Source organism: Macaca fascicularis, chromosome 16, assembly GCF_037993035.2.
Source record: "Macaca fascicularis isolate 582-1 chromosome 16, T2T-MFA8v1.1".
In the NCBI taxonomy this organism is placed as follows: domain Eukaryota; kingdom Metazoa; phylum Chordata; class Mammalia; order Primates; family Cercopithecidae; genus Macaca; species Macaca fascicularis.
This window is the reverse complement of record NC_088390.1, coordinates 1,329,824-1,343,624: the sequence shown is the minus strand read 5'-3', so window position 1 is coordinate 1,343,624 and position 13,801 is coordinate 1,329,824. Positions and strand designations below refer to the sequence as shown.

Below are 13,801 nucleotides of genomic sequence, written 5' to 3'. Positions count from 1 at the left end.
CAGCGCGCGGCGGGGAAGGCTCGAGTCCAGGCCCCGCAGCTCCCGCCCTCCCCCGGCGGCTCCGCGGCCCGAGCTGGCTGTGGGATGCCCGGGGCGGGTTCTCATCCCCCAGGCGCCCGCCCCCGCCGCGAGGAGCCGCTGACGTCAGGGAGGCGAAACCCAGGAGGGGAAGAAGAGGAAGAAGAAGGGGAAAAGGCGCGAGGGCGGAAGGGGAAACTTGGTTTTTCCTCTGGTCTGTTCGGGACCGCGGGGAAGGGTCGGCGCGGGCGGAGCTCGGGGCATGTGGGACCCCCGCGCGTTCGAGCGGCGCTGGCGGGCCGAGTTCCCCGGGGCGGAGGTGCCGGTCCCGAGGCTGGAGTCGGTGCGCGACGCGGAGCGGGAGCTGGAGCGCTGCAGACTCAACCTGGAGCGGCTGCAACAGGTGCTGGCGGAGGAGCAGCTCAAAGCCTCCCTCCTGCAGGCCGCGCTGGCCGGGGACCCCGAGCGCCCCGACCCCGAGGCTGCGCCTCCCCGCGGGGACCCCGAGCGCCCCGACCCCGAGGCTGAGTCTCCCCGCGTGGACCTGCCCGCCTGGCCCGGGGCGGCCGGAGAAGCGGGCGGGGGGAGGAGCTGGGCCGACGCCGTCCACCAGCAGCTCCTGCAGCCGCAGCTGCGGTTCCGGGCCCGGGAGGACGACGCGCCCCTCGGGGACCCCCACGCGGCTCCCGGCACGGACGAGGGGGGCGACGGCAGCGACCACGACTTCGAGATAGTGGATTTCAACGAGAAGTTCGTCCTCGGCCCCTGGCTGGCGGCCCCTTGCCGGTTCGGGACCCGCGAGGAGGCGGAGAGGCCGGGGCGCGCGTGCAGCCCCCACCGCTGGACGCACCTGATCCCCGGGGGGTGGCGGCCTCAGCGGGGGACCCGCGACCTGGAGCAGCGGGAGGCCGAGGCCAAGGACCGCCCGGGCTCGCCCCTCGCCGCGGAGGAGCCCCCCAGGCGCGAGCACCTCCCCCCGTGGAGGCGCCAGAGGTTCCTGCGGGTGCCGGAGCGAGACTCGCCCGGTCACAGCTCGCCGGAGAGAGACAGCGACGGCAGCCGGCACAGCTCCGACCGCGAGGACGGCTTCTCCGCAGGTGGGCGCCCCCCTCGGACCCCGCTAGACCCCGCCGCGCCCCCCACCCCAGGCTGCAGGGGCCCCTCCCCGGCCGACTCCGTGGCCCTGTTTAACCTCAAGCTCGGGGCTGGGGAGCGGGCGGGAAGGAGGATGAGCTGCATCTGTTTACCCCAAAGCCACTTGTGGAACTTAGAAAAAACGTGCAAAGCGACGTTAAGCTCGGGCGACTCTATGAAAACGAGCCTGTGGCGGCGGCAGGGCTGATGGAATGGGGAGTGTGGCCGGCCCATGGGAGGAGCCTGCGCCCAGGCCTCAGGCTTTCAGCTCTGGCCATGACATCCCTCACCTCCCATCCCTCCGGCCAGACCCCCGCCAGCTTCCTTCGCACCACCCGATGCTGTCACCCCTCTGTCACCCCTCTCTGCACACACTCCAGGGGCTTCCCGTTTCCCGGAAATTCCCGGTCCCTCTGAGCTCCGCTTTCCTAGCCGTGGAAGGCCAAACGTTCCACTCAATTTTCTGAACTCAGACTCCTCTTCTCCAGGCTGCTTTGTGTGTTGGGGCCACATGGAAACTTCAGGGAAGGTCCATGGCCCTCACCAGCCCCCTTTGCGGACTCGTTTTCTTCTTAGAAGGCTGCGCCCGGCCTCTTGGCTTTCTAGGAGGCTAGGAGCATGAGAGGAAGGGAAAGGCTTAGGCCCGTCTGGTTTTCCAGCTGGCCTGGTGCCCAGAGATCATGTCTAGTCCAGCGTCTTCGTTCGATAAAAAGAGGAAACTGAAGCTCAGAAAGATTAAATGCTCGTTGGGGTGAGCGGAGACCTTCACCCCGTCTCCTGGCCTCTCTCTCCCCTCACATCTGCTCTCTTTTCTGAGGACAGGGCCTGGTCTTAGTCATCTTTGAACCCCCTTCTGGTGGTACGCGCGGTGCCTTGCGGCAGTCAAAGCTCAATGAATAATGGCTGAATAAATGATTGCCTGGAATCACCGAGCTCTTCCACCGAGCTCCACCGAGCGTCCACCGAGCTCTTCCTAGGTCAGGGAGTGGGAATGCGGCTGAGGAGGAGAGGTCAGGTAGGGATGGGAGTGGCCTGTGAGCCCCTTGCTGTGTCTGCGAACTGTGAGGGTCTCCGTAGCCACGCGGAAAGCAGGACACTGGTGGTGTCTGGTTGGGTAAAGCTGCAACCAGGAATTTGAGATGCCTTCCTGCCCAGTGAAGGAGGAAAAAAAAATCATTGATGCTGGGATTGTTCCAAAATCTCCATTATTAGATTTTATCTGGGTGAGTTTGCTTTTGAATGAAAAACTGTCCACTTTGCTAAAAGCACATTTGGAAGGTCCATCAAGTCATCTGTTTTGATCGATTACACTTATTCATTAGCAAAGATTGGCTGTGTTTCCCATAGGCAATGCTCTTGCCGCCCATGCTGGTAACATTTTTATATATCCCTTTACCTTAAGGGAAGAGCCTGAAGATTTCACCCCAGTGCCAAGTTCCAAATGCCCCCGGTGGAGGCTACCCAAGTGGCCTCAGCTGCTTCAGAGCTGGCTCCAATCCCATCTCCCCCCAGACCCACATCCATCACCCTGCCTGGGGTGCCCAGCACACTAGATTTTCCCCAGGGAGTGATTTTTATTTCTGTGAGTCGTCGCCTGTCTCCCGTAGGACACTCTAGCACACAGGGTACCTTGATGCACGTTAGGAATCAGCACCGTCTGGGTGGACCAATGATAACAAGAGTCTCCTTCCTCTGGACTACAGACGTGAGCCGGGCACATGTCTGGCACTCATGGTATTGGCGAGCGATGCCTGGGCTAGAGTTCAGGCCCCATTCCAGCCCCCTCTGCGGGGCAAGCTCCTGTGGCAAACTGCAGTCACATGTTTGGGTTCTGCTTCTGTCTCCAAAGATGCCTCAGTGAGGAAGTGAGTGGGGGGTGGACCTGCACATGGTTACATGCATGCACACACGTGCATAGCAGCACATGTATACACATGGTACACTGCCACTTACATGCACTTACACATATGCCTGCACACGTATACACGTTACATTGCCACAAACATGCATGCACACACATACACCTGCACACGTATACACTTGGTACACTGCCACAAACATACATGCACACACATACACACGCCTGCACATGTATATATACATGTGCACACTAACACATACATGCATGCACACATTCACACCTTCACATGTACATGCATGCACACACATCTGCACATGTACATACATGTGCAGTGCCACATACCTGCATGCACACATATACACACACCTGTACACGTATATACACGGCACACTGCCACATACATGCACACACACCTGCACATACATGTGCACACTGCCACATACATGTGTGCACACACAATCTAGGAGAAAAAGCCTTCAAGCGTATAGGGAGGCACTAGAGTAGAGGGATTAAGGGAAGGGGTTTTCACGCTGTGGGTAACAGCTTACTGAGATTAGTGCAGTCGGCAACAGAAGCACCCGGGAGGTCTTCTTTGGCCACCCTTGTCCTTTGCTGCGTCATTTTTCTTTACAGCGTTCCCAAAATTACCACCGTGGATGCCACAACTTTGCATGTGGATCTTATTCACTGTCTCCCTCCAGTCAAATGCAGGCTCCAGGCCGGCAGGGGTTTTTATCTCTAAGGATGAGTGCGTTGGCTACGGCGAGTATTATTCCGTTTTTGGACTCCGTTTCGATTATATGCGGATGTGTGTGGGTACACTGGGAGCTGGTGTAGAATGTATGTCTTGTTGTGAGATGAACATAAAGGTTTGAAAACACGGATTAAAACCGTGTTTCTGAAGCTAGACTGCCTTCGTGACGTTGGGAGAAGTTACTTGACTTTTGTGAGCCTGAGTCCCTCATCTGTAAAGTGAGGCTAACAAGCACCTCTTCTCTCCTACTATTGCCACAATAAATAAATGGGATCATATTTCTAAAGGATTTTGGACAGGTCCTGGCACATAGTAAGCACCCATAAATGTTAATTAACCACTACTACAGGTCATTTTTCTTTGAGTTGTTTCTTTTTTCTTTCTTTTTCTTTTTTTAGACAGAGTCCCGCTCTGTCACCCAGACTGGAGGGCAGTGGCGCCACCTCAGCTCACTGCAACCTCCGCCTCCTGGGTTCAAGTGATTCTCCCGCCTCAGCCTCCTGAGTAGCTGGGATGACAAGAATGTGCCACGACGCCCAGCTAATCTTTGTATTTTTTACATGAGATGGGGTTTTACCATATTGGCCAGGCTGGTCTTGAACTCCTGACCTCAGGTGATCCACCTGCCTCAGCCTCCCAAAATGCTGGGATTACAGGCATGAGCCACTGCGCCTGGCCGAGTTGCTTCCTCAGAGCTTCCCACTCCCCAGTCGTTCTGGATCACAGATGATTTGGTTTTCCGTGATGCCTGTGGCTGAGTACAATGGCTCACACCTGTAATTGCAGCACTTTGGGAGGCTGAGGTGGGGGATTGCTTGAGGCTGGGAATTTGAAACCAGCCTGGGCAATAGAGTGAGACCCGATTTCTTTCTTTTTTTTTTTTTTTTTTGAGACGGAGTCTCGCTCTCTCTCCCAGCCTGGAGTGCAGTGGCGCGATCTCGGCTCACTGCAAGCTCCACCTCCTGGGTTCACGCCATTCTGCCTCAGCCTCCTGAGTAGCTGGGACTACAGGCGCCCGCCACCACGCCCGGCTAATTTTTTGTATTTTGAGTAGAGATGGAGTTTCACCGTGTTAGCCAGGATTGTCTCTATCTCCTGACCTCGTAATCTGCCCGTCTTGGCCTCCCAAAGTGCTGGGATTATAGGCGTGAGCCACCGCGCCCGGCGAGACCCCATTTCTAAGAAAAAAGAAAGTCAGTCAGATGTGGTGGTGTGCACCTATAGTCCCAGCTACTCAGGAGGCTGAAGTGGGAGGATCACTTGAACCCAGGAGGTCGAGACTTCAGTGAGCTATGATTGTGCCACCGCACTCCAGCCTGGGCGACAGAGCGAGTCCCTGCCTCTAAAAGGTACAAATGAATAAGATGCATGTTTCCCCCTCCCAGTAAGGCTCTGACTCTTTCTAGAACCTTTCAGGCAGCAGGGCAGGACTCAAGGCAGAGGTCATCTTGGCTCATGAGTCTCTTTTTGCTGGATTGGCCCCCACCAGCAATCACACTCATTATCTGCATTCAGAGGTCCTTAAGGTCAGGTTTTACTGGGCAATCCAGGCTTTGCCTTTGTCTCGGGGTTTCAGAGAGAGAACACGTGAGGCCTCACCTACAGAGGCCCAGAAGCAGGTGAAAAGGGCCTCCTTTGAAAAGGGCCATTTCCAGGCCGGGCGCGGTGGCTCAAGCCTGTAATCCCAGCACTTTGGGAGGCCGAGGCGGGCGGATCACAAGGTCAGGAGATCGAGACCACGGTGAAACCCCGTCTCTACTAAAAATACAAAAAATTAGCCGGGCGCGGTGGTGGGCGCCTGTAGTCCTAGCTACTCAGGAGGCTGAGGCAGGAGAATGGCGTGAACCGAGGAGGCGGAGCTTGCAGTGAGCCGAGATCGCGCCACTGCACTCCAGCCTGGGCAACAGCGTGAGACTCCGTCTCAAAAAAAAAAAAAAAAAAAAAAGAAAGAAAAGGGCCATTTCCTTTTAGATGAGGGGCAGATTCCTAAGCCAAAACACATTTTGGCTTTTTTGTCCACGCATGATGGCAACATCAGAGTGTAAATAAGTTAGTCTGCCAATTCGTTTAGTATCTTCCTTTTCGCACCTTGCAGCCTTGCTTGTTCCAGAAGAAAGACAAAGACCAGGCCGTGTTGGTGTGGTGAGGAGCGGGGGGACGGGCAGAGCTGGGATCAGCTGTGTGGGGTGGTACGTGCTGTGAAGTCAGGCCTGCCTCTGCCCAGGTGTGAGACCACCGGCCAGTCACTGGCCCATCCAAGCCTCTGTCTCTGTCAGATGGGAATAATAAACATGGCTAACCCTGAGGGCTTACTTTTGCCAGCTCCTGTTCTGAGCACTTTATATGCTTTAATTCATTGATTCCACAAAGCACCTTCATGAGATAGGCACCGATAGGGTTTGGCTCTGTGTCCCCACCCAAATCTCATCTCGAAGTGTCATCCCCACGTGTTGAGGGAGGGACCTGGTGGGAGGCACTGGATCATGGGGACGGTTTCCCCCAGGATGTTGTCCTAATGCCAGGGAGTTCTCATGAGATGTGGTGGTTGTAAAGCGTTTGGAAGATCCCCGCGGGCTCGCTCTCCTGCTGCCTTGTGAAGAAGGTGGTTGCCTTTCCTTTGCCTTCCGCGGTGATGGTAAGTTTCCCCAGCCATGTGGAGCTGTGAGTCAATCAAACCTCTTTCCTTTATAAATTACCCAGTCTCGGGTAGTTCTTTACAGCAGTGTGGAAGCAGACTAATACAGGTACTGTTGTTATTTCCAGGCCTGGAGAACTTAAATAACCCTGCCCACGGTCACCCAGCTTATAAGTAGCACTTAGGATTTGAACCCAGGCAGTCTGGCTTCCAAGTCCATGCTTTCGAACACCAAGCTGTACCGCTTCAAATATTAGTACTTACCTCTCAGGATAGTTATGAAGATTAAGTGCAAGAGAATATTTAAAGACTTCAGAATACCTGGTGTAGAGTGACCGTGGAGGGTATTCGTGTCTATGTATGTGTGTGTGTGTTGTTACGGGTTTTTTTGTTTGTTATGGTTTTTTTTGTTTGTTTGAGAGGGAGTCCTCCGAGTAGCTGAGATTACAGGTGTCTGCCACCAAGCCCGGCTAATTTTTATATTATTTTATTTATTTTTTTGAGATGGAGTATTGCTCTTGTCACCCAGGCTGGTGTGTAATGGCAAGATCTTGGCTCACTGCAACCTCTGCCTCCTGAGTTCAAGCAATTCTCCAGCCTCAGCCCCCTGAGTAGGATTACAGGCACGCGCCACCACGCCTGGTTAATTTTTGTATTTTTAATAGAGACGGGGTTTCGCCATGTTGTCCAGGCTGGCCTTGAACTCCTGACCTCAGGTGATCTGCCTGACGTGGCCTCTCAAAGTGCTGGGATTACAGGCATGAGCCACTGTGCCTGGCCTATTTTATTTTTAAGACAAGGTCTCACTCTGTTGCCCAGGCTGGAGTGCAGTGGCGTGAACACGGCTCACTGCAGCCTCCACCTCCTAGGCTCAAGCAATCCTCCCACCTCAGCCTCCCACGTAGCTGGAACTACAGGCACATGCCACCATGCCTGGCTAATTTTTAATTTTTTTGTAGAGACGGGGTCTCACTATGTTGCCCAGGCTTGTCTAGAACTCCCGGGCTCAAGCAATCCTCGCTCCTTGGCCTCCAAAAGTGCTGAGATTACAGACATGAGCCACTACACCTGGCCCTGACACTTTTTATTTTTAATCTTTATGGGAAATGAATTTCCTACTAGGTAGTCATGTTACCTGTAACCTGGTTCATCTGTAACCTGATGGGTTTTTTGTCCTTCCCATCAGTGACTAATGAGATTGCTGCTCCAGGAAGAATTCCTTGTGGTCAATGGGTGTCTGAGTAACTTCGTTTGAAGGATTGAATTTTCAGCTTTAGCTGTGATAGAGTCATTTTTTCATCCCTATTGTGAAGAGATGTTAAGAAGCCATTTGAGGCCGGGCACAGTGGCTCACGCCTGTAATCCCAGCACTTTGGGAGGCCGAGGTGGGTGGATCACCTGAGGTCAGGAGTTGGAGACCAGCCTGGCCAACATGGTGAAATCCCATCTCTACTAAAAATACAAAAGTTATCCGGGCAGAGTGGCATGTACCTGCAGTCCCACCTACTTGGGAGGCTGAGGCAGGAGAGTCGCTTGAACCCGGGAGGCAGAGGTTGCAATGAGCCAAGATTGCGCCACTGCACTCCAGCCCTGGGTGACAAAGCGAGACCTTGTCTCCAAAAGAAAAAAATGCCATTTGAGACACATGAGCTGGTGGTTTGCTGATTCCTTTGTAACCCGAGTTGATATTGCATCACTGTTTGCTGGGCTCTTCAGTACTTCCCTCCATCCAACCCAAACCGCCGCTGTCTTCACCTCACGAACGCGTTACCTGCCACCCAAAGGGTGGAGGGTGAGTTTGTTGAACAATTCCAGGCCGGGCGCAGTGGCTCAAGCCTGTAATCCCAGCACTTTGGGAGGCTGAGACGGGTGGATCATGAGGTCAGGTGATGGAGACCATCCTGGCTAACACGGTGAAACCCCGTCTCTACTAAAACTACAAAAAACTAGCCGGGCGAGGTGGCGGCGCCTGTAGTCCCAGCTACTCGGGAGGCTGAGGCAGGAGAATGGCGTAAACCCGGGAGGCGGAGCTTGCAGTGAGCTGAGATCCGGCCACTGCACTCCAGCCTGGGAGACAGAGCGAGACTCCGTCTCAAAACAAACAAACAAACAAACAAAAAAAACAATTCCTTCCTCCTGTACAAGCAGTAAATGCAGCCATGTCTGGAAACTTTTCCTCTGGTCCATCTGTTTTTCTTCTGGATAAGAGACTATTCACAAAGCAATTGGCTCAATATTTGACTGTGTATCTTTTCTTTTCTTTTTTTTCTTTTGAGACGGAGTTTCACCCTTGTCGCCCAGGTTGGAGTGCAGTGGCACCATCTCGATTCATCGCAACCTCCGCTTCCTGGGTTCAAGCGTTTCTCCTGCTTCAGCCTCCCAAGTAGCTGGGATTACAGGTGCCCACCACCACGCCCGGCTAATTTTTGTATTTTAGTAGAGACGGGGTTTCACCGTGTTGGCCAGGATGGTCTCCATCTCTTGACCTCTTGATCTGCCTGCCTTGATCTGACAACCTTTCCAGGTCCCCTGGGGTTCCTGATGCTTCCCCCGTCAAGCCCTGTCTCTCCTGACGTCTGCAAAGCCACCGTCTGGCTTCGTATTTTCTGTTTTCTACGCAGATGCTTTCCGCCAATGCTCATTCCATCCGGCATCTTTTCCTGTGCTCTTTCTGGCATTTGAAGTGCCCTCCCACCTCGACTTCCCCAAACCAGCCCCCAAACCAACCCTTCCTTTAAGGGCTGATTTTCCATGGAATCTGGGATTGGTTGATAGGGGTTTGCTGTATATGACAAAACTAAAAATAAAGTAACTTAAACAAGATAGAGGCTTATTTATCTCACATGTAAGGGAATTCCAGCAGCCAGCAGTCCGGGCGAGAGTATGGTGACTCCATGATCATCAGGAATGCAGGTTTTTCAGTCTTTCTGCTTCTCTGTCCTCAAGCTCACCTCCTGGTCTGAAATAGCTGCTAGAGATCTGGCCATCACGCTCACGTTTCAGGCAGGAATTAGAAGAATGGGAAATGCAGCGTAAGAGTGAGTGGTGGCGGTGGCTCAAGCCTGTAATCCCAGCACTTTGGGAGGCCGAGACGGGTGGATCACGAGGTCAGGAGATCGAGACCATCCTGGCTAACACGGTGAAACCCCGTCTCTACTAAAAAAATACAAAAAAAACTAGCCGGGCGACGTGGCGGGCGCCTGTAGTCCCAGCTACTCGGGAGGCTGAGGCAGGAGAATGGCGTGAACCCGGGAGGCGGAGCTTGCAGTGAGCTGAGATCTGGCCACTGCACTCCAGCCTGGGCGACAGAGCGAGACTCTGTCTCAAAAAAAAAAAAAAAAAAAAAAAAAAGAGTGAGTGGTGGGCCGGGCGCGGTGGCTCACGCCTGTAATCCCAGCACTTTGGGAGGCCGAGACGGGCGGATCACGAGGTCAGGAGATCGAGACCATCCTGGCTAAAACGGTGAAACCCTGTCTCTACTAAAAAAAAAATACAAAAAACTAGCCTGGCGAGGTGACGGGAGCCTGTAGTCCCAGCTACTCGGGAGGCTTAGACAGGAGAATGGCGTGAACCAGGGAGGCGGAGCTTGCAGTGAGCTGAGATCCGGCCACTGCACTCCAGCCTGGGCGACAGAGCGAGACTCCGTCTCAAAAAAAAAAAAAAAAAAAAAAAAAAAAAGAATGAGTGGTGGCTGTTGGTCTCCCTTTTAAGGCACTTTCCTGGGAACCTCTCTTGACAATTTCTGTTTCTCCTTAGCCACCTCGAGCTATAAGAGAGGCTGGGAAATGTAGTATTTTATCTGGGGATACGGCCACCTCACGTAAAATAGGGGCTCTGTTACAAGGAAAAATAGAAGAATTGATATTGCGTAGGCAGCTAGCAGCCTCTGGTACAGCCTTTTCCAACGACTCCAGCCCATCTTGCGGTTCTTAGAGTGGGCCCACACGGCACAATTGTCTTATTATTATGCCATCTATTAATTTATTGACCCAGTGAACACATAACAACAGACCCACTGCCCTGTACAAGGCACTAGCCTTTGACGTGTTTACTGTGAAGTGTTGCTGTCAGACTAAGCGGTTAGTTGGCTCCTTGAAAGCAGAGACCGTTGGCCGGGCGCAGTGGCTCAAGCCTGTAATCCCAGCACTTTGGGAGGCCGAGGCGGGCAGATCACAAGGTCAGGAGATCGAGACCACAGTGAAACCCCGTCTCTACTAAAAATACAAAAAATTAGCCGGGCGCGGTGGCGGGCGCCTGTAGTCCTAGCTACTCAGGAGGCTGAGGCAGGAGAATGGCGTGAACCCGGGAGGCGGAGCTTGCAGTGAGCCGAGATCGCGCCACTGCACTCCAGCCTGGGCAACAGCGTGAGACTCCGTCTCAAAAAAAAAAAAAAAAAAAGAAAGCAGAGACCGTCGTTTAGATCCCTTTTCTCTCTCACAACAGTATCTTTCACAGGGCTGGGCTCATGGCCGGCACTTGATACGTTCCTGGTTGATTTTAGAATAGTCACGAATGAGAAGCTCAGTGAAAACAAAGACATTCCCTGCCTTGGTTTACTGTGCTGGAAAATTCTGGTTGTGTAAGGTTTGTTTTTAGCTTGTTCTCGTTTTGAGGAACCCGTGGCAAGGAGGGTGGAGAGTGGATCGTCTCCAAACATCAGGGCTGTGTTGCAGTCACAGGGGCATCAGGTGTTGGGGCAGATTTGGCTGTTTTGGAAACTGGGCTCTGTCTACCGTACTAGAATCATAAACAGAAATCCCTGCCTTTGTACCACCGCTCTGTGTGGCTGTATTCACACCACGCGAATCTCTCCTGTTATTTTGGCGCTGCGTAGCTGCAGAGTAAATCCGCCGTCTTTCTGCGGCGATCCTGCTCCTGTCTTCCCATTTGATGCTCACTACAGTCAGCTTGAGATAACACTGTCTGAGGGGAGGTTGCCCGGACCTCACGTTGCATTTTTCTTTTCTTTTTTTTTTTTTTTTGAGATGAGAGGCTCTGTTGGCTCTATTGCCCAGGCTGGAGTGCAGTGGCACAATCTCCGCTCACTGCAACCTCTGCCTCCTGGGGTCACGCCATTCTCCTGCCTCAGCCTCCTGAGTAGCTGGGACTACAGGCGCCGCCACCTCGCCTGGCTAATTTTTTGTGTTTTTAGTAGAGACGGGGTTTCACCATGTTAGCCAGGATGGTCTCGATCTCCGGACCTCATGATCCGCCCTCCTCGGCCTCCCAAAGTGCTGGGATTACAGGCTTGAGCCACTGCGCCTGGCCTCTTTTTTTTTTTTGAGAGCATTTTTCAACTGCTGAGAAAAATGATTACTTTAATTTTTTTTTTTTTTTTTTTTTTTTTTGTTGAGACAGAGTCTCGCTCTGCCGCCCAGGCTGGAGTGCAGTGGCCGGATCTCAGCTCACTGCAAGCTCCGCCTCCCGGGTTCACGCCATTCTCCTGCCTCAGCCTCCCGAGTAGCTGGGACTATAGGCGCCCGCCACCTCGCCCGGCTAGTTTTTTGTATTTTTAAAGTAGAGACGGGGTTTCACCATGTCAGCCAGGATGGTCTCGATCTCCTGACCTCGTGATCCGCCCGTCTCGGCCTCCCAAAGTGCTGGGATTACAGGCTTGAGCCACCGCGCCCGGCAAAATTTTTATAGAGACAGAGGTGGGAAGGAACTAGAGTATCTTTAGCATCTACTCTCTGCAAGGCACCAGGTTCAGTGCTTTACCTACACTGTCGCATTTAGTTTTCAGAACAGCCTCCTGAAGTGAGCGCTACTATTATCATTGTGCAGATGGGGAGACTGCGGCTCTGACTGGTTCACCAGCAACCCAAGGTCTCTTAGTGCTGAGTGGTGGGATTGCTCTTTCCCTGGTTTTAAAAAATAATTATTTTATTTTTCTGGGGACGAAGTCTTGCTCTGTCGCCCAGACTGGAGTGCAGTAGGGCAATCTTGGCTCACTGTAACCTCCGCCTCCCGGGTTCAAGCGATTCTCCTGCCTCAGCCTCCCGAGCAGCTGCGATTACAGGCATGCACCACCACGCCCAGCTAATTTTGTATTTTTAGTAGAGACGGGGTTTCTCCATGTTGGCCAGGCTGGTCTCGAACTCCTGACCTCAGGTGATCCGCCTGCCTTGGCCTCCCAAAGGACTGGGATTACAGATGTGAGCCACTGTGTCTGGCCAAAAATTAATTAATTTTTATTAAGAGATTATTTATGTTGGTCAGGCACAGTGGCTCATGTCTGTGATCCCAGCACTTTCGGAGGCCAAGGCAAGTGGATCATGAGGTCAGGAGTTCGAGACCAGCCTGGCCATCATGGTGAAACCCTGTCTCTACTAAAAATACAAAAATTAGCTGGGCATGTGGCAGGTGCCTGTAATCCCAGCTACTCAGGGCTGAGGGAGGAGAATGACTTGAGCCCAGGAGGCAGAGGGTGCAATGAGTCAAGATCACATCACTAAACTCCAGCCTGGGTGACAGAGTGAGACTCTGTCTCAAAAAAAAGAAAAACAACAACAAAAAGAACAAAAGAATATCTAGACACTCATGTCATCATCCTTCATCTGAACCACTGCAATCACCGAATCTTCTGCCTCCTGGCTTTTCCCTCCAGCTCCCAGCTTTTATGTTCCACATTAAATCTAAATGATTTATCTAGCCCCTAAGTCCAATTACGCACCCCCTGCTGGCATTTTTCTATGGCTTTCTGTCACCTACACAGTAACAGCTGAGCTCCTTAGATGCAAATGTGCCAGGCTACCCGTGATCTCACCCTCCCCCAGTGCAGACACTGGATTCCCCAGCAATGCTGAGCTGCTCATAGTTTCTGAACTAACTTACCTTGCACACTCATTTTTCAGCATTTCCATGGATATGCCCTCTCCACGTTGTCCATGAGGCAGACAGATTCCTATTAACTCAGGTCTTGGCTAGGAGGCTGCCTCCTCTGTGAAGCCGTCCCCGCCTTCCCTAGGTAGAGCCAGGAGTTAGTTAGGTTTCAATTCGGAGTGCGTTTGGCAAACAACAGCAAACCCTCTATCACAATAGCTATGGTAGGCAGAATAATGGCTCCTAAACATGTCCACATCCTAATCCCTGGAAAGTGTATGTTATATTACATGGCAGAAGGAACTCTGCAGATGTGATCAAATTGAGGACTCTTTTTTTTTTTTTTTTTTTTTGTAGAGAGTCTCGCTGTGTCGCCAGGCTGGAGTGCAGTGGTGCAATCTCGGCTCACTGCAACCTCTGCCTCCCAGGTCCAGGCGATTCTTCTGCCTCAGCCTCCTGAGTAGCTGGGATTACAGGCACCTGCCACCACGCCTGGCTAATTTTTGTATTAGTCTGAGACTTTAATGGGAGGCTGGCCACATAGGCACATCCTGCTACACAACCAGCCATGGCAAGA

At 52.9% G+C, this 13,801-nt stretch overlaps 1 protein-coding gene across 1 annotated transcript in view; it reads left to right on the top strand.

Moving 5' to 3' along the window:
• Positions 1 to 219: 219 nt before the first annotated feature.
• ABR (ABR activator of RhoGEF and GTPase) overlaps positions 220 to 13,801 on the top strand; it is a 230,965-nt gene continuing 217,383 nt past the window's right edge. The window contains exon 1 of the mRNA XM_045376367.3: positions 220 to 1,115. Within this exon, the coding sequence (XP_045232302.2) occupies positions 281 to 1,115 (835 nt within the window). The 5' untranslated portion in view covers positions 220 to 280. The remainder of the gene's footprint in view (positions 1,116 to 13,801) is intronic.